Source organism: Sinocyclocheilus rhinocerous, unplaced genomic scaffold (genome assembly GCF_001515625.1).
Source record: "Sinocyclocheilus rhinocerous isolate Xijiao unplaced genomic scaffold, SAMN03320098_v1.1 scaffold662, whole genome shotgun sequence".
Classification (NCBI taxonomy): Eukaryota; Metazoa; Chordata; class Actinopteri; order Cypriniformes; family Cyprinidae; genus Sinocyclocheilus; species Sinocyclocheilus rhinocerous.
In genome coordinates, this window is record NW_015639782.1 from 2,961,628 (window position 1) to 2,988,908 (window position 27,281).

General features: G+C 37.2%; 1 protein-coding gene across 8 annotated transcripts in view; it reads right to left on the reverse strand.

Annotated features, from left to right (window-relative positions):
* LOC107751999 (disks large homolog 3-like) overlaps positions 1 to 27,281 on the reverse strand; it is a 75,659-nt gene that overhangs the window by 33,405 nt on the left and 14,973 nt on the right. For 4 of the 8 annotated variants that reach the window (XM_016567825.1, XM_016567821.1, XM_016567824.1 and 1 more), the window contains exons 2-8: positions 12,984 to 13,037; positions 12,579 to 12,629; positions 10,882 to 11,006; positions 9,959 to 10,128; positions 9,558 to 9,694; positions 7,829 to 7,973; positions 6,043 to 6,217 (exon numbers count right to left, since the gene is read on the reverse strand). In XM_016567825.1, the coding sequence (XP_016423311.1) occupies positions 6,043 to 6,217; positions 7,829 to 7,973; positions 9,558 to 9,694; positions 9,959 to 10,128; positions 10,882 to 11,006; positions 12,579 to 12,629; positions 12,984 to 13,037 (857 nt within the window). The remainder of the gene's footprint in view (positions 1 to 6,042; positions 6,218 to 7,828; positions 7,974 to 9,557; positions 9,695 to 9,958; positions 10,129 to 10,881; positions 11,007 to 12,578; positions 12,630 to 12,983; positions 13,038 to 27,281) is intronic. The other 4 variants (XM_016567826.1, XM_016567820.1, XM_016567827.1 and 1 more) reach the window with 3 other exon arrangements.

Below are 27,281 nucleotides of genomic sequence, written 5' to 3' on the forward strand. Positions count from 1 at the left end.
TGACGATGTCTTTCATACTTTTCTGGACCTTGACAGTGTAATTTACTTGGCAGTCAATCGGACAGTCACAAGCCTGTTTCATCCAAAATATCTTAAATTGTGTTCTGAAGACGAACGAAGCTTTTAGGGGTTTGGAACGACATGGGGGTAAAGTGATTAATGACAAAATTTTCATTTTGGGGTGGAGTATCCCTTTAAGTTACCCTGGTAGCTTAAATGAGAGCAGATCTACAATTTATGTACTACTAAGTATTTGAAACATAACAATACATATAAACCAAAACGTCTGACTAGGAATAATGGTTGAAATAACAAGGTTAACAGATTAAATGAAATGCAATGCATAGCTTTTCAACACTACATCTGCTTACAAATTTAAAAACTGCTTATTAATAGAGGTAAACTAAGGTAAGTAATAAAAGTTACTAAGCCCCTAGTGTGAACTTTACTTCCAAAATAAAGACCATACAAATTGCTGGTGCACCCCTACCCTGCAGCGCTTCCTGTGCAAACAGTTCTAATAATTTTTTTCTTTCCTAAAATCCCCAACCTGCATTTATTAGGCTTAATATTCACCTTGTTGTGCATGTGGCATTCTTTAGTCATGAAATACATCAAGTCGCACCAAGTAATGCACTGATGTAATGCACTGAACGGAAAAACAAACTCCATGAGTCATGCAAGGAAGCCGTTTTGAAAACCATAATCAAACATAGTCAGAAAAGTCCTTAATTATTTGAAATTTGAGATGGTGTGTTTATACACATTTCTATGTCTGTCTGGCTTTGTGAGTGTCTAAATGTGTGTCCGCCATTTGTGAACATGAGTGTGCGAGCAGAATGTCATTAGCCTGTTTGACTGACGGCACGGCCGATTGTGTTCTGCAATCCAAATGGTGGGTGGGAGATCTCCCCCGAATCTCCATAATGTATTCAAGCTTGTAGAGAAGCCAAGAGGCCGTTAGTGTGTACTGGGTCAGATGGAGGGATCTAAATGTGTCCGTGACCGCCATTCTAGTGTAGGGGAAGCACAGATGGGCAGAGGGCCTATCTGAGTCTGTCCTGTGACTCAGTCATGTACACACACACTGGCAGAATCCTCCAGGAGTGAACTGTCACTGTACACCAACACAAAGTATATATGCCTGTAAACAACTTTTATTAGCCTCTAGGGAGACCTCCAGGGTGATTGTGATAAGGTTCAGACTTACATTGGCAGCTTAGTTTGGGACAGTGAAGAGCAAATTGGGATAATACAACACTATTTATGTACTTTGGTAGGTGTAGCCCTGTGTAGGTTTTAATATTGTGCTTCATACTGTATGTATGTGTGTGTTTGGACTGCATGTCAAAGGGAGTGTGTGTTCATGTCAGCACATTATGACAGACTGTCTAAGTGTATCTGTGTGTGATGGGCATTGGCAGAGCACCCTGTGTGTGTGTGTGTGTGTGTGTGTTTGTGGCCTGCTTTCCCCATTCAAATGAATCATGACAGCTTCAGGAATGTGCGCCACTACTCATTGTAGTCAGACTGCAGAATCAGCCTCTCACTTCCCAATACATTTATGGTAAGAGCAGGCCCTACTGTTTATATTTACATAACTGCAACAGAAGCCAAACATTCCTGTGTTGGAAGGTTCCATGAGTGTGTATTTATGTGTTTGGAGAATAATAAATCTTTTGTGACCACTCCTCCAGTCTTTGTCACACCTAAGGCAATGCTACTATACACACTGATGAGCATACAAACATACACGTGCAAAACATCAAAAGGTGGGAGGACAGTATTGTTATATACATACATGATCACACACATATGCTTGTGGGCACCTTGTGGAAGAATGACTCTGCATATAAACAAGAATCCTACATATTGTGTTGATTGTTGTTCTAAGTTGTTCTAGGGTGCTGCTATTGAGCTCTTGAGTAAAAAAAAAAGCACAGTGTATTTGATGGTCTCTATATGGCTCCAGTCCGTCAATGTAAGCCTATGGATTCTACCAGCCCAAAATTGTCGGTCCTTCTGCCGACTAATAGCACACACTCTTAAATAAAGGGCATGATCTGAGGTATCGACAAGTGAGCTTTTGACGAGATATGTGCTAAATGTTAATATGTTGGGTGAGGGTTGTTGAAAAAATAAATTGATTGATTAGCCTGGTATATTGTAGAGCCTGTACTACAGTACAGTATGTATGCAAGGATTAAACAACAAGTACTGACACAGTGGTACGTAAAGTCACAGTACATCACTCAGACTAAGACTGCTTCAGAGAGCACACACAAAACACCAGGACATTATATGGGCTGGTAAAGGAGGATGGCTGAAACTCACATACTATCTGAGATTATAAACAAAATGGGCAGGGTACGAATTGGGGGGAGTTTGTGGGTGTTCAATACCCCAATTGTTTTTTCAAATGAAGTCAGAACAAAAAGCCTGCAGGCTTCATAAAGATATTTTAACAGCAGTTTCAACAACCAAAAAACAAACAAAAAAGTTCACAAGTTAGTCAGAATACGCAAAAAAGTTGCGATTTCCTGAGGAGATAGAAAAAGTAGGCTACTTGAGTGCTTTGGGATGAGTATGGGATGATACATCAACATAATTAGTGGCATTGTTTATCACTTTAAGATACATCAACATAAAACATTTAATCTTTTGATTAAAATGTTTCAGATGTTATAGTAAGAGCAGCAAAAGACTATTTGCTGTAGGTTGTGCGAGATTAAAGGGATAGTCCTGCCAAAAAAAAAAGAAGAAAATTCTGCCATCATGTACTCACAAGTAAGACTTTCTAAGATATTTTAAAAGTCAATGGGGTATATACAACATTGGACAGATATAATGACCAAAAAAAAACCCTCCTGAATAATTTGCACACTGAAAATATGACAGACATGGTTAGACCAGGATAGAAAGTATAACGACCACATTCATTTGTGACTCTATTGACTCTAAAGATGCCTAATGGTCTGTTTACACCCAGACAAATATTCGGTGTGAAAATTTGGTGCGATAAACATTTTAAATTGAATGAATGTTAATGTGTCTGTTCAGACCACCACGAACATGTGCATGCCATCAATGTGACAGATTTTCTTTACAGAAAGGTGTTCTAATCTCGTTTCCATCTCACAGCGAACAAAACTGGCCATCCAATTGTAATTTGTGAATGAGTGCATTTGAAAAGTTACATCTGAGAGAGTGAAGGGGTTTCCACACTTTTTGACCATCAATCTATGACTTTTCCAGTTATTTTCCAGGAAATGCTGATTATTTTATAGATTGCACTCATAATTTCTAGCTGGTATTTTAGAGCCGATGTATTAAAAAAAGATTATATTTGCTGTAGAAATGTCCTTTTGTATGATTGTTACAAGTATGAAAATGTAAAAAAAAAATCCCCTGATATTTCCAGGTTTTTTCCAGGACTGAAGAAGTGAGTGACCGTGAGTGAATCAATAGCCAAGTTTCTATCCAGTTTTTGCTCTGTTTTGTTATTGATAAAGAGAATATGCGTAAAAAAAACTTTTACAGATAAAATGCTGTGCGTGATGACGTCATCCCTAAAAAAACGAATTGTTGCATAAGTTTTGGTGTATCGCAAAAAAAATATTGCCCTTGAGCTGTTTCCATACATAATTTCACCTATTGCGTAAATTATACAGGCTAGTAGCCTGTTCTTCATCCATTTGAAACAAAACTTTATTACATATCCTATTATTAAATTGTATAGGCATAAAATAGTTTTTAACAAGTGTCATGAGTTGTTTTTTTTTTGTTTTTTTTGTACTTTTTTATAGACTATTTAGATACTTGATCATCAAGCATTATTCATAAATAGGTGCAGTTGTATTAGCCTATCATTATTTTTCTGATTAACTTTTAGAGGAAATGTTCATTTCGGTTATTTTATTTCTCCTAACCAACAACCGACGGTCGTTAAGCCATTATTAACCGACAACATTATGTTAAATTACAATTAAATGAAATTTGAATGAATACATGGCTGTGACCCAATAAAAATACCTAAATTTGTTTTCCTGGGCTTAATTTTATACACGCAAAAAGCAGCATAAACGACAGAACGTGAGGATTCATATGGTCATGTCACGCACCTGCAGCACTTCTGCGAATGGAGAAAAACATTATAAAGCTATAGGCTATATAAAAGAAATAAATAGGCCTATATGCGAAATATATTTTTCTAAATAATAAATTAACAAAACGAAAAAAAAACTGCAACAATTAGCAGCCTAAATGCAAAATTTCGGCACATTTTTGTGATGCGCTCTTGAGAATGCAGCATCCTGTTTGTTTCCTTTATTTTACAAAAGCACAATGTTTTGTTTTTATTGTGAATGTACACAAATATAGGAATATTTAGAATAGTTTTGAATAATGTCTTACTCTCATATGACCACAAATGAAGGAGTATAGTAACACCGTGTTTTTAAAAGGAGACAAAAAAAACAAGTGATCGTGCCGGTGCCTCACTCGCGCAGTTAAGCATTACTAACTATAGTAATTACTATACAGTCAGCCAAACATTGAAAACCATGCTATTTTAGTTCCCCTCACTCCACAACAAATACTTAAATTTAACGGTAGAACAGAACTCAGAACAAAACAAGAATTAAAAAATATAAGAAGCTACTAACAAGACAAAACGAATTAATTTAAAATGTTGTACTTTGCATTCCAATATCCACATAAAACAAAATGTGCTTGGCATAGTAATATCATGGGGGTATGGTGGTCACGCTGAACGGCACGGACTACAGGCTATTTAAACTGAGCAGTGCAGTGTAAAAAATAACGTAAATGTAGGCTACTAAAGGAACATCAAATTAAGATATGTTTGAGAGGTAACTTGTCTTTTTCTTACCAAATATAAAATAATTTTAGATGCAATTTAATAATATGAATATGATTTAATGCTGCCGGTGTACGGGACCAGGCTTTGACACAGAGCAGGCGGGGTGGGGCTGCAGCCCACCTCCCCAGACCCCCTGCTGCACAGATGGGGGGAGGGAGGGCTGGTGTCCCCATTAGGTTTGTGGATGGCACTGTAAATGGGCTCGGCCCTATTGGGGGTACAGAAATCACATAGTAAATGGGGCGCTTTCAGACACACAGAGACAGCAGACACAGAGACATACTGTGTGAAGACACGTATGGCACACACATGCACACAGACGGAGACAAACACACACATGCAGAAGTGAGGATGCATTCAGCTGGAGGGGCCCGGGCTGACTCACAGGTCCAGGGAGTCCATGCTCGGAGAGGTGAAACCCATCTCATGTTCAGGCAACAGTGGCCGTGACTTCAAAACATTTGACCCCATGCCAGAAGCATCTCTTATATCCAGAGTGTTTGTTTGCAGTGTTGGGATTCGTTTTGGAGACTTTATACACCCAGTCATGTTTCGTTAAAGCAAGTGTTCACAAACAAACCACCACAGAGAGGCAGTACACACCTCGTAGACGTTCTTCAGCCCACACTCGACACCTACTTCAAATAATTTTTATTTGTTCTATCTTTGCCCAGTTACATCATAAAATGTGAACAGTATCGCCAAAAAGAAATTAAACAACTAAAGCTGAAGAACTGTAGCACAGGTTGTGGGAAAACAATGTACTTTTCTATTCAAATATATATGGACATGCAAGTGTTGTTTTTTGTCATTTGTGCATGAGTGCATCTGAAAAGTGACATTTGAGTGAGTGACAGGGTTCCCCCACTTTTTGATCAATACATTTCTATGACTTTTCCAGTCATTTTCCTTCAAAATTTGGTTTACGTTTTTTATTAATACAATTACAGATTTTGCACTCACAATTTTTAGCTGATTAAATATTTTGGAGGTATTAAAGAAACAGTATTAGCTATGAAAATTTCCTTTTGTATGACTTTTCCAGGCCTGGAAATGTTAAAAATTCCTTGATATTTGCAGATTTTCCATGGCCGTGGGAACCCTGGAGTGAAGAAGTGAGTGATTGTGAGTGAATAGATGAGTAAATCTATGACTCTGACCTGGTGAAGTCCTCCTCCCCCAGCATGTGGCGCAGGACTGGGGAGTACCTCGAGGGGGTGACCTGGGGTGGTGGGTAAACTGGTTTAGGCTCCATGCCTCCCACGTAAGCCATGCTGGAGTTGTGCCCGACGTGGTTGTCCACCATGGTGGGGAAGGCTGGAGGGAGGCCGAGACCAGTAAAGGGGAAAAAGGCAGATGATTTAACCTGGTAGTTACAGAGGACCAGATCATCTCTAAGATGTGGTTGGAACTGTAGATGTGTAACACAACAGCATCATAATACATAGTTTAATTCAAATTGTAAAAAGGACAATTTGACATACACAACTTAAAATCACATAAACATTCTACTAAAGAAATTCTAGTGTAACACAACAGCATCATAATACATAGTTTAATTCAAATTGTAAAACATACACAACTTAAAATCACATAAACATTCTACTAAAGAAATTCTAAATTAATCTATAATGCCTTAGTAAGGTTTTTGTTCATTCTCAGAATAAATCCTTTTTGTTTTGCGATGACTGATACAAATATAATATTTAAGAAACCTGGGTTAAATTTAATCCAGTTATCAGGCATCACAGCTACCAAAAAGCATGTCTGATTGTGATGTGCATATACACTACTGAAAAGTTTTGGGTTGGGATTTTTTATGTTTCTGAATTATGTTTCATTGATTAATACAGAAAACTATCAATACAAAATAGAAAAAACCTTATAAAATAGTAATATTGTGAAATATTATTACAACTTAAAACAACTGTTCTATTTAATTCAATTATTTTCTATTTTATAATTCTAGTTAAAATGTAATTTATTCCTTTGATGGCAAAGCTGAATTTTCAGTAGCCATTACTCCTGTCTTCAGTGTCACATGATCGTTCAGAAATCATTCTAATATGCTGATTTCACTCAAGAAACATTTCTTATTATCAGTGTTGAAATTTTTTTTCAGGATTCTTTGATTAAAAGAACAGCATTTATTTGAAATATAAATATTTTGCAAAATTATACAATAAATGTCTTTACTGTCACTTTTGATCAATTTAATGTGTCCTTGCTGAATAAAAGTATTAATAAAAAAAAAAACTTTTCAACGGTTGTGCATGTCCTTTATTATCTAATCAAAAGAGAAAATCTTCATTGGTAATTGCAGGTTAATGCATTTACACATTTTGGAGTGCAATTTACTGTATGTACAGTATTCCTGGATTAAACCATCAAAAACACTGTACGAGGAACAATATCATAGGTGCACTTTCATTGAGAGACTTTCATTAAGAGACTGACACATCTATTCAATTGAACAAAAAATATATCAAATAAAAAATATGTAAAATATTGTAACAAAAATGCCAAATACAGTTTCATGGCCAATAAGAGATATTCAGCCACCATTGGCAGGTGTAGCAAAAAGTAAATTTTGGCCGCTGTGTGCATGTGTGCAGGTGGATTGTGTGAAAGCCTCGTCTCTCAGTGGGAGGGAGGGATCGGTGCTGTGATGGGAGCAGCAGTGCAGTTTGTGTGGGTGTCTGAAAACAGCGCCCACTGCTATACCACAGTACTGTTACAAAACTCCACAGCACTCACAGGCACTGCACCACTCGCTTTCATTACAGGGTTAAAGAAAAAAGCAGATAGGGACGCAGGTTATATTTGAATTGACATAACTGGTCCAATTTCACGTTTATCAATGCAGTAAAAATAGTCATAAAACTGACAGTTTTTAAGCTCATAAAGGGAAAGGGTGGATGGAGATCAGCAAAAGAAGGTACGTACTGCTGGAGTAGTCTGGTGGGGCGTACATGTCGTTGAGATGTACTGGTCCCGGCTTGGCCACTTTCAGATAGACCATGTCTGAAGTGTTCTTCAGGGCGGCCACAGCCTCCTCATGACGCACATCCTGAAGTATAATGTTATTCACCTGCGAAGGCAGACACACACACGCATGTTACATCGGCGGGTCTCTGAAGCGTGACTCAGAATGTTCATGACAGCACATTTGAAGATGTGGGAAGGAAGCGACTGGAGCGGAGGCCGGATGGCCCCACACTCGGCGACGACGCTCCATTCTCCGGCACTCAGCCGTCCGGTCACAAAAGGAAGGACGAGAGGAAGCTGGAATGGCGTAGTGCTTTTTCCTTTGTAAGGGCACCTACAGTACACACTACAGAAAGCTGAGTGTTTGATGGGTAAAAATGTGTCTTATTTGTTCGGAGGGTGTTGAAAGAGACAGGTCTGTTTGAAATTGTACCGAATTGGACTCACATATATATAAATATTAGTTTATATAAATATTAACTTATCATTGTTAATACACTGCAGGAGAAAAAAATAAATAAATATTTAACATATATATTTAAATATTTATTTATTCTATTTAGTAAAGTAACAATTTTAGCTTAGTGGAGAAACTTCCCCAGAATGTTTTTTTTACCCCAGCTAATTTACCCAAAGTCTTCAAAACAAAACATGATGCAAACTGAACATCTAAGAAGCTATTGCTAAAGTAGCTAAATTTATGGTAAATTCCAACTTATTAATTAATAGGAAAATAATACTTATATTTTGAATTTTGTCCAACCCTGCACATGGCAGAGTATCACTTTTAAATCCTACATTCATGTAATGCACCATCCCCAGTAAAATCGATGGAAAAATGTTATCTACGGTGGCCGAGAGAGCTCAAGTCGAAAAAACACATGCAAATTAAGAAAACATCTTCATCAGTTTGACAACACACATGCTACAAATACTCACAACGTGACCAAATACAGAAACACGCTGCAAATACTCATAACACAACCAAATATGCACAGAGCACATTGGAAATATTTAAGGGAACCGCAACAAGTGATGAACCTGGCTGGGGCACGCTTATCAATGCCTACTCTGAAAGGTGAGATTTCCGATAGTTAAACCATGGTAACCACAAATTATTCATGGTTTTGCTACACTAACCATTTAACCATGGCATTTGTACAACTGTGGTACAAATGGTAATCAATACGTAAAAAAAAGAAAGAAACAAACAAAACATGATTACTACACTAAAAGTGCAGACCAACTCTAGGCACTATGTCCAGAAAAATCTAAGTCACTGACTGAAACCATAATTTTCAAGAAAAGAAAAGGAAGTAAATGCACACTTTACATGTCTGCAGTTATGGCAGCCATGATTGATGTGTAGCCTTTTAATTATGACATTTATTACCATGTCATAGCCTGCTCAGTCCCTGGCACTTGCGTGCCATGCAAGTGTTTCTCTTTATCACAGCTGTGTCCTTGTTTGAGTTTGCGCTCAGCTTCACATCAATCACACTGTGGCCCATAAACCTTCACACATGAGATATATCGTCTATAATACGACATAATAGCCTACAACAGTGTCTGCGTTCATTGAAGCATAAAGTAGTTCAGTGGGAAAAAAAAGTCCTGCAAAGGAATGCAATGTGAGGCTTTACATATAGTACACTACACAGATGCATGTGTGCAGGTGAAATCTTACAGCCAGTAGGCGATCGCCTGTCTGCAGACGTCCATCTTTCTGTGCCGCCCCACCTTCGATGATCTTTGTGATGTAGATACTGTTGTCGCCCGGGATGTGCTGGTTGCCTATACCTCCAGCAATACTGAAGCCAAGACCTTGAAAGAATGGAATGGAGTTAAATTTTTAACCAGGAAATCAAATCTTACAAGGTTGAAGTCAACACGAAATTTTATTTTATTTCCAAGAGAAACAAGCAATTCAATGAGAAAAATATGAAAATGTGCACTGATGCAAATAGGGTCAATCTGTATTCAAAACTAGTTAAAATGAATTCAGAACTGCTATAATAGGGATACCGCACATATTAGCACCCTCTATCTGTCCCAAATGTGTTGGTGTGCACATTTAGCTCTTCTAACCTTTAGGCCCTTTGAGTAGGTTGACCTCCAAAATGGTCTCAGGAGGAGCCTGTCTTCTGCGTACCAGCAACCTGACCACTGGGCCGGCCTCCTTCAAAGCCTCTACTGCCTTGCTGTGCACAACCTCTGACACGTCCACATCATTCACCCGCAGAACACAATCATTTACCCTGAGACACAAGAAGGATAAAGCAATATAATAAAGCAATGTAAATCTAATCTAAATATAATATAAGCAATGTAATGGAATAACATTTCCCCACGCAGAATGGTGGAAGGATTTTTTTGTGTGAATTCATTGTTCACCGTCAGTAGTGTAGTGATGCACAAAGCACCACTCGCATAGAAGTCACTTTCAAACCAAGCAGAATTCTGTTAGTAAACTTGCCAAATTCACATAAAAAACTTGAACGTGTGGGGAAATGTTTAGCCGTTATGCAGAATTTTCAATTGCATGGATTGAAATGACTGGATTTAAAGCTTTTTAACTTCTCCAAGCAACTGTAAAAGTCACAGCAACTCCATATGCAACAAATAGAGCTGGGAACTCAATTTCAATAGTTTAGCATGAGCATGTTGTCAAGCTGACATTGTTAGTAAGCTGCTAAGCTAATACTCTAATAGTATAAAAATGCTTAGGAAAACAGTAAATTTTAAATTACAAATAACTTTTTATAGATACTTCACTATTGAGGTTTCTCTCGCCATGTCTGCCATCTTGGATTTATTTTTCACCAAGCTTGTCAAAAAGCAATGCCTTCACCGGCAAAGGACGCAATGCAGCCTTAGAATTTGGCCAAACTAGGCAGGATAATTAAGATGTCTAACTTTTGAAACAGCCTTTGATTGGGGAGTAGGCACTATGATGCCTATGGAGGCAGCTCAGTAGGTTTTGGAAAAAAGCTGAGAGAAGTATCACTCACCCTAGTCTCCCATCCATGGCAGCGGCACCTCCTGGGATAATCTTGGTGATGAAGATTCCTGGATCATCAGGAATGTGTGGATTATCCACACCTCCTGCGATACTGAACCCAAGGCCAGAATTGCCCTATTGACGACATACATGAGTAGCATATTATAGATGAGGAAATGCAGAGTTTTCATAAAGATTTGTGGATAAAGTTTGCATCTGCTTTTCGGAAGACACCTGGCTCTCAATACTTTGTAAACACTATGTAGGCATGGACAGTTTTCTGCTGCTAAATATAGGAATTTGTGGTGCGCATTTCAAGAATCCAAAAATCGTATCCGTTTCCGCCTATTTCCTCCCTCCGTGCTTCATCACTTCTTACACTGCTGTTTTCATTCCAGTGCCAAAAAGCTGAGACAGGCTGGTCTGTCTGACAGTCACATCTCAAAAGACAGGCCCTAAAGCAGACAGCTGAGAAAAGACTTCACTTTATTATTTTCTATAATTAATGAGCAACGGTCGCAGCAAATTAGTACAGAGTGGAGCTAAGACATCCCAGTGTGCCTTTCCTGCTCCAGAGCCACTGCGAGAGCTCCCACTAAAGAAGCGAACACACCCACAGACCTTTTAACATGTGAGATCTTAACATAGTTTATTTAGGCCTGAGCGTGCAGAAATGGCACTAAGAGAACAGCCCTGCAATTATGCTGAAAGCTCAGAGATGCACCCAAATCCAACATCCACTGCTGTTTAATGAATGGCCTATGCAGACGGATTTAGATTCATTTGCATTGAACAAACTTCAAGTATGAAAAGACCATGCAATGTTAAAAACATGCTAGTTCATATGATAATTCTTTTTAAGAACATTTTGATAAGAACAGCACCTGTACATGATGAACCGCACGGAAGTGGTACATTTTCAATACTCTTTAAGGACTCCAAAAATATTGTTAAAATGCAGTTTTTTTAATTATTATCCTCAACTGACTTAGCACAAGAAACAAAATCACAAAGTAACAATCACCACACGTCTAAACATGTCTTTTATTGAAGGTTACTGCTGTTTATAGTACAACTGGTATAAAAGATTTCATTTGCATGTTTTCATTCATTTCAATACATTTGATTATCATTTAATCCAACTATTATTTAATCATACTGATTTTAATGGTTAATGTATAAAGAATTTGGTATATCTACAGATCTATAGATGATCAAATGGATTGATCATTATATGTGTTTCTAAAGTATTGACTGTAAGCCTCATTTTAGCATCATATCTCCAGTGATCACACCTTTACACATTGAACGAATTTATATACGAACACATATTGAATAGGTGTTACATGTATTATGGATTTTATGTCTGTTTAATTAGTCAACATTCAGCATCAAATCAATCCTTACAATACTTTAACATTTTTCATTCAGCAGCACCAATCTTTGCTACTAAACGAACTGATGTTTAGATTAACAAGCTGAAAGTTTATTTTGGTGATTAAACAAAATTATTTTTAATATCATTTATAACATTTAATTTAGCGTTTTGTGATCAGTCTAATGTTTTGAAAATGTACCACAGCTGTAAACTACATCAATTCCAGGCATTAGCTCAACATTTACTGCCATCTAGTGTCCAGGTCCCCATAGGCAGCAATGATGGACACCCTAAAAAACAGACATATAAAATAGCTGAATGATATTTACCCTCTCCAAAATGATTTCTTCATATTTATACATGCCATCACTCCCATTCACCTGTAATAGACAAAAGAAAAAAACATACAAGAAGGTCACAACTACAATTAATTATGTAAAAGCAGAAACGCTATAAACTCAGCGCAATAAAAAATGAGAGGTATGAATCATGTACAAGGCATAGGGCCGATAAACAGTCAAAGACAACTCATTATAACAGTTAAATAATAATTGCACTCGGCATTAAAGCTACAGTCCACATCTGCTGTCGTTTAATCTGTGCATATTTTTATTGTTATTATCTCATGTACACCGGGAAAGGTTTGGCCAGGTTGAGGGGGATAATTCCACGTGGCAGGCAGTCAGGCAGGCAGGCGCTACTGGAGGTGCTGAGAGCATGAAGCAGATACTTACATAAGGGCCTGCATCCAGTGAGTCTGCGTTCACAATGATGGGGGGAGGGTTTGCCTGTGAGATGAAGAGATGCACATTACCTCAGTGTGTGAGGCTGATGGCTCACACATATGCACACAAACACACACACACACACACACACACACTGTCATGAGGAGACAGTAAATGCATGCCATGGGAACAGTGGGTCTCAACAGAGCATGGTACATCATCACCATGATGTGATGCTTCAGGGGGAAGAGTGAGGACCGGACTGGAGGTGTGAAGATTACAGACGGCCTGTGGTCTGCCGCTGAAACAGAACTGCAGTCGAGCCGAGGAGAGAGAGACAGTACTACGTGTGTTATTCCCCTCCGGCTAGTTTCATTTTTCATGTTTAAGCAATATCACATAAATATCAGCACGACTATGATTACACTACCGTTAAAAGATTTTTTAAAAGAAATTTACACTTTTATTACGAAAGTATGCATTAAATGGATCAAAAGTGACAGTAAAGACATTTATAACATTACAAAAGATTTCTAATTCAAATAAATGCTTTTCTTTTGAACTTTCTATTCATCAAAGAATCCTGAAAAAAAATATTATGGTTTTCACCAAAATATTAAGGATCACAACTGTTTTCAATATTGATGATAATAAGAAATGTTTCTTGAGTACCAAATTGAAGTAGTGACTGCTGAAAAGTAAACTTTGCTATCGCAGAAATAAAAAAAAAATAGTTTTACTGTCTTTTTGATCAAATAAATGCAGCATAAGCAAAAGCATTTAAAAAATCTTACCAACCCTAAACTTTTGAACAGTAGTGTACATTTAGTAACATTTTAATCTTGTATTTTAGACACAATTGATACAGAGTGGCAATTATTTTGTTTATTTTCCCGCTCTTGTAATGAAAATATCTCCAGAATGGGATCATTTCCTTACAAATCCATACTTTTTTTTTCTTCAGTGTAATACAAAAGGAGAAATGTCTTTTTTTCATAAGGCAAAGATATTCACCAGGGACTGTCAAGCTCTAAAAAGGTCTAAAATACCATAAAAGCACCATAAGAGTAGTCCACACGACTCGTGTGCTATATTTCAAATAGCTTTGTTTGAGGAAAAAGACCAAAACTCAAGTACTTTCAGTACTTGACAGTCACCATCTACATTCATATACACAAGAGCAGCTTGAACATTCTGCAGAATAATCTCATTTTGTGTTGCACAAAAGAAAGGAAATAACACTGCTGCCAAATGACATGGGGGAAATTACAGACTTTTTGGTAAATCAATCCTTTCATGTATAACAAAGAAGTGGGAATGTACAAATTCATGTCCTCTTGTCATTTTAGGTATAGAATAGTCCATGCTCTTAAACCATATGGATGAACTTAGGCAGTGGACCAACTGACATTCATGGCCTTTCACATGCAAACCTTGTTGTGTTTGTGAGTATTGATCTGATTGATCTGTGGTGAGGTGATGCTGACAGGGCCACCGGGTGACCAGTCTAGAGGAGATGGTCACTACCTCTCCACCCACTTTAGTACTTGAGGAGTGAAGCACTAGATTATCACTCTAATTTACATTTTACATTTAAATCCCATAGACCTCTTGTAATCAAGCCACACACAGTGTTTTCCAGTAAAAAATATCTAAACATCTTTAAATAAGATAAATTCACTCAAGAAACAAAATATTGTAAGATTAGAGAATATATCTTAAAGTAAGTTTATTTTTTAGCCAACTGTCAAAAAAAATTTCTTGTTCTCATTATTCTTGGTTGAATCATAAATAAGCTTAATTTGAGATATATTCTTTTCAGTGTTGTTATTGTTAATTATACATATACACACACACATATATATATATATATATATATATATTACAAATTGTTTTTAGTAATTTAAATAAAGCTGAAACTAAATAAAAATTATTGTTTATTATAATCATTAAAAAATAAATGACAATTTAACAAACTGAAATAAATAAATTTAAGGTAAAGTACTACAACACTACAATTGAAAAAAAATACATTTAACCTATATTGTAATATAAAAACTAATAAATAACTAAAATTCAAAATACAAAAATAAAAGCTCATTCAAAATATTAATAAATATTATTATAGTGTTTAAATGACACTAAAACCAAGCCTGGTTCTTTTATCGTACATAATTTTGCTTACTGAACAAATTTAGCTTGTTTTAGGGATGTTTTGATATTTTTACCGGAAAATTGAAAGACAAAAACACTGATTTTGTAGTACATACTCTTGCAGTTTACCTCTCTTTGTAGCCTTTCCATAATCCACATACACATTACGTGAAATAACACACATTTCTAAGATCATTTTGACAGCTAAATTTACATTGCGTGCACTGATGCATTGAGCCATCAGAATTTTGAACGTGTAAATGGGTAGAACTACTGCAGACAGCTTTATATAATGTTCAGCTATAGTGCAAAGATATTCAGCCCCCTAACTTTCCCTGTGGTTGTCACAGCAGCTGCAGCTGATTGCGATTTGGTTGCAGACCCTGAATCATTTCTGTGCCTCTCTTAGCCAGTAAAGACCTGAAAGAAAAGACTATTTGAGTTACAAGAACATATTCTAAAAGCGTTTCCCACGTCACCACCTCCATTTTCACCTGACACTTCCTTCCTCGTGACATGACTTCACAGGTGCAGACAGCACTCAGGTACAGCTAGCTCTCCAGCGTGAGAAGTTAGCGCAGCAGCAGCTCCATCTAGACCTCTGAACACTGTGTAAAGAGCTGCTCTTAAAGTCTAGAAGAATCCTCATTTGTGAGCAAATGCAATATTACCAGACTTCTGCTTTTACGTCACTTATTTATGTGCATGGGCATCAACCACCATTTTGTGTTAAAAATATAGGAAATCAAGAGTGGGTTATTTCAATATGATTTACATATTGAGTGCTCAAAATGCTGACTGATTCTAGTTGATCAACTACACACTGTGTACTTACTGTACACAAAACATGTTCTCTGCCAGAGTGTATGGTTTTTGTAAGAGTAGTGTCATTTTAAATAGAATAGATTTTTTTCACTTGAAGGAAATTACATTTGCACTAACTTGTTGCTTTTTCATATTTAGCATGGGAAAAAAACAATTGAAAAATTCTTCAAAATATCTGTTTTTGTGTTCCACAGAAGACAGAAAGTCAACCAATTGATTCAATCTAATATGAGATAACACAGACTACCGTTCAAAAGTTTTGGGTTGTAAGATTTTTTATGTTTTTGAAAAATGTCTATTATGTTAACGAAGGCTGCATTTATATGATCAAAAATACCGTATCACATTTATATAAAATTAATTTTTAAAATGTAATTTATTCCCATGAAGTCAAAGCTGAATTTTCAGTAGCCATTACTCCTAGAACAACATTTACTTAATTTATTTTTGTAACATTATAAATCTTTACTGTCACCTTTGACCAATTTTATGCATCTTCTTACAGACCCCAAATTTTCAACGGTAGTGTGTGCGTCCACTGTGATCTGACAGATAGATATTAGAGTGGTGTAAGTCTCATATGATGGTATGTGGGCTTTCTTTAAACATCTTTCCTATCATTATCATCAATTCTTTCAAAGTCTGCCTCACACTACACTGTATATAAGTCCAGGTTTCTCACTATTTGCTATTGCTAACTGGCTCAACAGTTTCAAAAACAGACATAAAAAGACGCGAGAACCCTTTGACAAAAATAGACACAACTGTGAAAAACAGTGCACTAGCACCTGAGTGCATCAGTGTGTGTGCAAATTGTAATCATAAGCATAAACTAGGAGCAAAATGACTATAACGAAAGGAACTAACTCACTTTATCTTCAGCACTGTGTTTTCAGTCAAATATCATTTTGATATGTTTATGAAAAGGCCTCTGTGACAAGTGTATTGTATACGCCCCCTTGTATAGTTGCAAAAGAGCATAACATAAGTGCAAAATGTCTGCATAATGCCTCTGTATACTATGTGAGAACATCTTGGACAATAAATTATACCCATACGCTGCCGTAAATTGGCACGTTTGAGCTCAGAGGCACCACAGACAAGGCCGAAGCATTTTAAAATCGGTGTCTTCCTCTTCTCTCATCCATGGAGATGTGCCAGCACAGAGAAAGCGACGCAAGGAAACAGGTGAATATACAGCCTGCCATACAGTACCATTAACTCTCCAGATGCTAATTAAGCATGAAATGTGTTGCAGTAATAACACAACAGACCTCCTACGCTATCGGCTCCTTAAACCCATCAGAAAAAGCCATCATCATGGTCTAAGGGATATGGGCAGTAATCTCTCTGTTTCTATCATACAACACAAGCAAACAAGATAAAGGAGGATGGTAATCTCAGACGCAGTAATCTGGAATGCTGCTGCTGTCTTTGGAGGAGCCGTTGGATAAATGTGCAGCCGTATCACTGAGCTATGTGACAGCGATACATGACCTGAAGTGTCCATGTCCTGAAGAGAGGCTTATACCATCACTGCTCATAACTCTCTATCCCAGATTAAAAAGCAGAGGGATGACGGAGAGGTGAGGTGGTGGAGTCACACAGGGGCGTCACCAGCCCTGGGCTTTCTGGGGTAAAGTCATACAGAATTTTTTTTCGAGCCTCTAATCTTTTTTTCACCCTACACAACTGCTGCTGTCCATTGTTATGCAGTGAGATATTCAAAAACAACATGCAGCGGTTATTCTGTTTTTAAAAAAAGCACAACTATGAGAAGCATGATGGAGCAGCGGTAGTGACAGTCTCTTAATGCTCTGAGCAGACCAGGTCTGAAGGTTCAGCTGAAACAGCCAAATCGCTGTGACAGGGGCAGGTGAGCAAGTGGTGCCACAGCTGGCTGAGACTAGCCACAGCTAATCATACAGCTAACATTCACCTCAAAGTTCAAAAAGAAAGTTCTGTCATCATTTACTCACCCTCATGTTGTTGCAAACCTGTATGACGTTCAGATGGTATTTTGATAAATGTTTCAACTTTTTTGTGCTTTCAATTAATGTTCAAAACATAAAAATCACTTAAACATTTTTTCAAAAAATTTTATGTCCACAGCAGAAAAAAAAACTCACACAGGTTTAGACTGACTTGAGGAAGATTAAATAATTTTCATTTCATGAACTAGGTCACCCAAAAATGAAAATTCTGTCATGAATTACTCACCCTCATGTCGTTCTAAACCCGTAAGACCTTCGTTCATCTTCAGAACACAAATTAAGATATTTTTGATTAAATCTGAGAGCTTTCTGACCCTGCATAGACAGCAACGCAACTTCTTTCTTCTGAAGAACATATTTAATTATTTTATTTTTTTGTCCATACAATTTAAGTCAAAGCTAACCAAAACAGTCTTCCAAACAGGTTCGGAACAACATGAGGGTTAGTAAATTATGACAGAATTTAAATTTTTTGGGTGAACTAAGACTTTAATTTGACATTTTCGGGGGATGATGCCCCCAGACAAGAATCTAGACTGATTCCAGATGTTTACAAATGCTTGCAGTCACATAAGACTGGCTTGAGCGAGGTGAGAATACAGAACCGGGAAGAAGAAAGAGTGACAAACAGCACAAGGCTGGAGGGTGTCCAGATGTGGCAGAAGGGAAAGTCTAAAGGGTACGAGAGGGATTAGTCAAATCTGGATTAGATTACAATAAATCCCTTAATTTCCTTTTAATTCAAAGTCTAATCATTAAAGGCTGTTTTTTATCAGCCAGCTGTCACTGCACCGTTATCTCCAGCTGCAACACACACTCACCAACATGTGAACACACAACGCGTCTAAACATCCAAGTACTGTAAACACAATTTGACTTTCATCATCTACTTATTCAAACTCTGTCTTTGGTTTTCTCACACTGGCTACATGTTTTTCTCTTAACAAACCTCTGTAACATCTACAGAACTGCTGTCAAATTGTAATATCTCCATGTGTGTCCGCTGATGGCTCATCTTCCAGATCTGTCTCCATCTGTTGCAACCTAGGAAAGTCAATGAATAAACATGTCTCTGTATGTAGAGTCAATACTCTGGATAGGCAGCTCATTTATTGTAACTGTTGCTGTAGCTTCAGTTTGCTCATTAGAGGAGTGAATTTGCATTAGCTCCCTGCGCAATTGCCCCTGTCAGGCTTTCCTAATTGGACTTGGCCAGAGACCCTTGGGACCGCAATCCGACAAAGGCTCTCACTGAATCAAGGCAAACACCGGGGCAAGCGCTTCATCCAAATTGTTAAATAATCAATGTGTTCCTATGGCAACGGCTACTCTGGCCTCTGCACTGACTGAAAGGAGTGGGCAGAGTCTGCCCTCCCTCATTCATCTCTCTCGGGACATACGCTGGCAATGATGCCATGACAGTGGTCCATTCTAGCCACAAACTAGAGTGGGATTAACATGCCCACTCAGTCACATTCGGTTCTGTTCGCACCACACGGCGTAGATGTCAATCACACCATTTCTCAAGCCTCAACAATTGCACCATTCAGTGCCAGACAGTTTTTGGGTGTGACCATGCTCCGTATCAGCACATGCTTGACATTTTAAACCATATCAATTTCATTTCTAAACATAACCCTTTATATAAAAGAGGAGCTCTTTTTTATAAAGAGCACACAGGACAGGATAGTTATAGAAAAAAAACATGTTTTTTCAGCACTTAAAGGTACAATAGGAGATCTTGGAAAATGCTAACTTTAGCCTGATAGCATTATATAATTATATAACCTCATTCACACACATTTTTATGTAAATAATAATACAAATTTAAAATTTAAATAATGATATTTTTTTCTTTTAAATAATAACACAAATTTTAATACACTACCTTTACATTTTTATTGCATTTTTCAATATTTGTATATTACACTCTTACCTGTATATTCAATAAAAATCTAACAGTTGCATAAAGCTTGCACATAAAATAATAACAATAATAATAATAATTATTATTATTATTATTAATATTACCAAATATTGGATTCAGTCTTTTTATCAACTTGCTTTTATACTTCTTTTTGGAAATGACTGGTCGTAGACCTCATTAATCTGAGCTTATGCACCTTGAGTGAATACTGACAAAATTATCAACAAATAATGCTTTTTTTATCTAAAAAATGTAGGTGCACCAGCTCAGATTTATGCGACCATTGTGCTAAAACTGCGCTAATTGAAAGAAAACAAGTAGACAAAAAGATTCAATCCAAGATTGGTGATAATAGTGCATAATGAGATATTTACAAGCAATTTTTAAAGGGCCGGTACACTAAATTAGATAAAGGATTTTCAGCACAGCACAAGGATGTGTGTGTGTGTTTGTGTGTATGTGCAAACTTTGTTACTTTTGTGCTGGTTGTTGAAAATAAATAAAACCGTTGCAATGCCACTGCTCCAACTACCATACGCATCCTTTAACACACACACACACACACACACACACACACACACACACACACACGATCCCATCATGAAGGCAGCTCTGTCATATACTGTACCCTCAGATGATCCCTGCTTGATATAGAGACAAGATATACCGGGGGAGCAATTCATTTGGAGTGTGAATAACGCATGCTTCATGAGCTAAAAACTCCAGCACAACTAGGAGGGTCTAGATCTGAAATTTTCACAATTGGTGGGTTGGAACCCACAAATAGGCTGCAGGTCTGTTCTGATAGGATTACAGACAGAAAAGAATAAAATAATGCTAAATTCAAAAAAGTACAACTTTTCCTATATCCAGATTATGCTGAATATGTAGAGAGGAAACTAAGACAGAGGAGTAGCTCCTCTTAGATCCTCTCTTGTTAAGCCTCAGTGGGTTGCATAAGCCACGCTGCAATTCAATCAATAAGACTTAATTACCATGCACCCAACATTGCGCTAGGGTACAGGTGCTCAGGGACATCAGAAGGGGAAAGTCAGAGACGCAGGAATGTGACAGAGAGGAGAGATGGACATCTGAAAGAGTTTTTGTTTGTACTCTAAAACAAGCACAAGCAGAAACATGTTGCAGGTGATTTATAAAATATAATATTTTATGGCAGTTTTTTTTTGTTGCTCTGTTTAGATCTCTATGTATATGGCAAGAACTACAGGTAATAATTCTTGAATAATGTCTATTTTGCATTTCACAGAAAAATAACAGTATATGAGTTTGGAATGACACAAGGGTGAGTAAACAATGACAGATTTTTCATTTGGGCCCTTTACATACTGAATTACAATGATCGTAAAGGGTCCTTAAACAGTCTGCACTTTTTCTCTATCCTTTCTGCAAAGTTACTGAAGCATGTCCTGGATGTGTGTTCTGTTCGGTCATGGTGAGCAGCTCCAAATGAGCCTCAGCGAGGTCACCAATCTGACCGAGTGTACAAACAAGTGTGCCTTTAGCGACTGCGGTATGTAATATATGGCGAGTTGTGCGGCGTCAGTCTGACTAGTGGATGCCGGCTGACGAGGAACACATCAGCAAAATACGGGTTAATTATTCAATCTACCCTGCCCTGTCTGATCACACTGTTGCCAGGTTACGTGAACCACTGCCGCAGCAGTACTGTAATCATCTCTATCATTACACTGTGAACACAGCCTCAGTCACCACTGAGATGAGACGTCAGAGTGCTCTGCATTCTATCACAACAGGCTGAGAGAGAATCTGATGCGGCGATGTGATACACCATTGCATCTGCTATGATTTATCCTAAAATGTATCTACACTTCATTACATTCATATAGAATGAATGAAACGAATAACAAGAGCTGTTTTGAGTCCAATGCTCGCTTCTTCTCTGCTACTGGCTGGTTGCTACCCCTTGTTGCTAAGCTGAGAGCTGTGCCCACTCCTCTGTGTGGTGTCCTGTGCCAAGAACAAGGAATATATTAAATCAGAAAAATATTTTTTCTAGCTGTCGTTATGAGAAATGTGACTTCAGGCCTTTTAATGTGAAAAAAATGCTAATTCTGTCATCATTTACTCATATTGTACCAAGGAAAAATGAATTTCCTTCAAGGAACACAAAAATGAGATGTTTTGATGAATGTTCACGCTTCTCTTTTCCATACAATGAAAAAGAATGGTGACCAGGTACTGCCATGCTATAAAACGGACAAATAACTTCATAAAACTACCAATATATATATATATATATATATATACTTAATAAATGTATAATAAATAATTAAATATATGATTTAATATTAATAAAAACTCGGTTATTAAAGGGATAAGGTCACCCAAAAATGAAAATTCTGTCATTAATTACTCACCCTCATGTCGTTCTAAACCTGTAAAACCTCCGTTCATCTTCGGAACACAAATTAAGATATTTTTGATGAATTCTGAGAGCTCTCTGACCCTCCCATAGACAGCAATGCAATTACCACGATCAATGTCCAGCCAGATATCAAGGAGATCGGTAAAATAATCCATGTGACATCAGGGGTTCAACCGTAATTTTACGAAGCTACGAGAATACTTTTTGAATAGCATACACAGACACAGTATAGTATATACTGTTTACGTTCAGTGGATATTCTCCAAAATGGCACCAGGGTGACACGGAGGAGACGAATTGTTGAATAAAGTCGCTATTTTTGTTTTCAGTGCGTACAAAAAGTATTCTCGTAGCTTCGTAAAAAAAATCTTAATTTGTGTTCCGAAGATGAACGGAGGTCTTACGGGTTTGGAACAACATGAGGGTGAGTAATTCATGACAGAATTTTCATTTTTGGGTGAACTAACCCTTTAAGGCTTGAAAGATTGTAAGTTGAATTAAAGCAGCATTCATGCCCTGTCGAAATTACTGTAGGCTCAAGATGACAACATGTGATGTTCTACTTGGAGATGCTCAAGTCCTCGGACTCAGAATTATGCATTTCTATGGCAACCCTATCAATTCCTAAACATAGCGCTTAAATGAATCTACTGCGGTCAGGTGGTACAAGTCGTAACTCTCAGAAAACTCCCAGCATACAAGCTGTAATTACGAGGTCTACGAGAGTGTGAACACTTTTTATAAGTTGAAATCTTTTAATTGCAGTAATTCCAATATGGCGTGAACGCAGCATAAGCTACTGAGGTTTTATTTTATTTTATTATCTTTATTTTAAGCATAAGTCATAATCAGGGGTGCACTTAAGTTTTTCGGTCTGGTTCTCATGAGAGCACCTGGAGATTTGGTTTGGTGCCCATGAAATATAACTATTAAAATAATAATAATAATAATAGTATCACTGCACTTTATTTAGATTTTTTTTATGTGAAATAATAAGTGGTCATAATGAACCAGCAAAATTCTTTAAACCAGTCTTATTATCTTAGTTTATCAAGTACATTAGTTAGTAAGTTAAGTACAGATTTTTGTAGTGCACAGGTTTCAAAAGACACAAGGGTGAGTAATGACATTATTCTCAATTTTTAGTGAATTATTCCTTCATGAACTGCAATATTGACTGTAATTTTCCATGTAGCGAATGTCTGTGACACATCAGCTTTGCTCTGGCAGGCCTCATCCTCTCTCATCATGACCTTGCTGCATGTTGCATCTCCAGCAGTCACTCTGGCAATTCATAACGCTCCGTGCAGCAGGCAAAAGTGCAGCAGACATGATTCACAGGCTCAGACATTACTGTCTCTGTAAGCTTTTCCTGCAAGCAGCTCAGGCTACCTGAAGGCAGCACAGAGATGAGCACAGACACAGTTGGCACCGGAGCACACAGGAGCGTTGTTGGGGTCACAGAGAACGCAGTAAAATCCTTTGAGAGCTGTGTTAAAACAACAAACACAAATAACACACAAAGGGCACTTCTGACATGTTCCTCTCTTCCATTCTCCATCTCTCTCTACACTCTCCCAAGTCATGACTATGGGATCAGAGCTACATCCCTGAACTCCATCACGCCCACATCGCTCCATTCACTTTGTGTGCCTGCCTTCAGTTTGGCTGACCCATTTGTGTAGGTGTCGAAAGTGAAGAATTACAGTAAGTAGGACAACGGCAAGAACGACAGCAGAAAAACAAGTGCTGTGCCACTACTTTCTGTGCGCAATTATGAATACATTTATGAGGACGTTTATCCATCCATATGCTGGTGTATTTACTGCCAAATAGCAGTGAAAAGAGGCTTTGTTTTAAATGTTCGTATCACATCAGGAATTGCCAAAACAATCTGCCTCCCACAGAGAGGCCAGATTTGCAGTCTCCCTTGCACACCTTGGACAGGAGACAGAGAATATCAGAACTGAAGCCCAATAGCGAAGATCTCTACTGTGATCGGAGTGACCATCACTGACTTTCACATTTTTATCATGCCCACTGATCTGAGGACACACAGACCGTTCGCAATCAGAAGTGGAGGAACTGTTCGTACGATGTACTGAGAATATGATTCAGTCCATCAGAGAGGTGACGTGGGCCGGGTGTTACGGTTAGATAAAAGGAAAGTATACAGTGATCTAAAATTAAATGGACTTCTAATATCAGTCTATTTCATACATGTAGAGATGCAATTTTATTTTGTTCAGAGCCATTTACAGTATTCACCATCTATTTCTGTTATGCAATAACCTGGTCCATATGGAGAAAGCACAAAACTCAGCAGAAAGCTTTGCAGATTTCCACAGAATTGGAACATTCGACATTCACACATTTCCACACAAACCTCCCTTGTGTGTTAGTTTTAAAATATTTTGGCTAATTTCACTAAGCTTTAACATGGCAATCGCAGAATATTTGCACCTATTTGCCTGAAATCAACACAGAAATCTGGGCCTGGCAATAAATATTAAATTCTTTATTTTAAATCATGTCAAGATACTATGCAAACTGATGTACAGTCACAGATATATATTGGGTTTTTTCATTAAATTGTATTTTAGAGGCAGAACTACTCATTTTATAGAATATACATTACCTTTCAAAAGTTTAGGGTCAGTAAGATTTTTTTTAAGAAATTAATATTTTTTATTCAGCAAGGATGCTTTGAATTGATCAAAAATGACAGTAAAGGCTTTTATAATATTACAAAAGATTTCAATTTCAAATAAATTCATCAAAGAATCCTGAAAAAATTTATCACAGTTTCCACTAAAATATTAAGCAGCACAACTGTTTTTAACATTGATAAATAATAAGAAATGTTTCTTGAGCAGCAAATCAGCATATTAGAATGATTTCTGAAGGATCATGTGACACTGAAGACTGGAGTAATGCATAAAATTAGATTAAAATGTAATATTATTGTTTTTACTGCATATTTTTTGATCAAATAATGCAGCTTTGGTGAATTTTTTTTTCTTGAAAATAAATAAATATATAAATACATACATACATACATACATACATACAATCTTACTGATCCCAAATTTTGAGCAGTCGTGAATTTCAATGAAATCATAACAAACACAAAGCAGTGTTAAACAATTTATTCAACTTTCAACCAAGGATCACACTAAAACCCCTAAAATAAAGCCAATCAAAACTGCATAAGATTTATGATTTCAAAAGACAGGACATTATGAAGATGGATAGAAACGTATTATTAAATCATGAAAGACTGGATTCTGTCTGTCATGAGTAAACAAGAAAAAACAGAGATTAAATAACTCAAAAGACCAATCAAACACAATCAGACTAAATTCTACATTGTGCACCCAGTTCACTTTTTCAACAGATCTAATGTCAAACAGTCTTATTCAAGCTAACAACTCTCCTACATTGTTCAAAGTCATTTTACTTGGGTTTGAGCTTTATTTAATAACTCATAACCAAAAGTAATTACATAAATTACTCTTGCTCATTACTCCATATTCTCAGTGGACGGTTTGACGAAAGAATGCTCAGAGGATGTAAATTGTATTTAGAGATGTCAAGCAATCAGCCTTTTTAAACAGACACATGCTGGGAGGTTCATACATTCCCCATAATTCATGTCATTAATCACCTTTCCTTTCACTTAACAGTCATAGAAAATACAAAGTGCTGCTCTTTTTCAGAGCTGTGTTGGGAGGTTCAAAATGTCACGGCAGCCTCACGTCCCCTGTGGGAAAGCATTAAAAATTTGCCATGCTCTCACTGCTTCAGGGAGGAATGTTCTGTGAATGACCACACACAGTCAGCCCAACACCGATGGCAAAAATGATATTATAGAGTTCACGGTAAGCAGAACTCTTGCGTCATTCTCTCAGGTTCAAACGCTGGGCCTCGCCATCACGAGCTCTGCAGCGATTCTGATTAGCATATGCAGTCCTTGGATTTGGCTGATTATATAATTGGAATTTTAATGTGGAATATTAATCCACTGAGGGCCCACATTCAGTTTTAAAAGCTGGCTGATCAGGATACTAGAGCGACTCCAGCAGCCTATTCAAAGCGCAGCGACACTCTGTGTTACACAAGCGACACTCCTGTACGCCAGTATACTAAAATAATGCAAATTCACAACATAGTGGCATTCCCAAATATTATTATGGGGGTTAATATGCAACAAGATTATCCTGCAATGTACTAAAGAGCTTACGTAAGCATTCATGAATGTGCGTGTATGCGTTTTTGTGTGTGGGGGTCAGGCTTTACCATCATTGAGGGGACATTAAAATAATAAACCTGAAATCACCTACATTTCTGGGTGCAGCCAAGCGCCCCCACAAAGAAAATGACTTAATAAATGTACTGAAATAATGTAAAATAATGCCACAAACAATTATAGTTGATATCAGATTTTGTAACAAGACTTATTTCCATTGTGGTCCTTGACATTAGAAGAAAACAACTGAAAAAATCTTTTTTCAATAGTTAACCATCCAAGCTGCTGAAAGTGTATATTTTCCACATGACTAAAACACTGTAAATCCTATCTAAAAACTAGTATATCTTGCAATGTATTTGATTCTAGCATGAACTTTCCGCAACACTTTCCAAGCCATATTTACTCCACTTAAATTATTATCCAAAACACAGCCAAGATAATTAACCGATGTTCTATTTGCTAGGACATAACCATCAACTTTGACTGCTAAGTCCTTTGTCTTATGCAATTTATAATTTGACCCAAAAAGAATGGATTCTGATTTACCTACATGTAGACTTGTGCCGGTATTCAGTAATGCGATATATCACGGTAATGAATATGCACGATATTGTTATCGTGGGCACTTCTAAATACCATGAATAATTATATATTACAAATTATTCCGAATTTTGAATGCATTTTAAGAATACTTTTCCCATCAACTGGTCAAAGTGCACAACACCGCTGTATGCTGCGTGAAAGACAC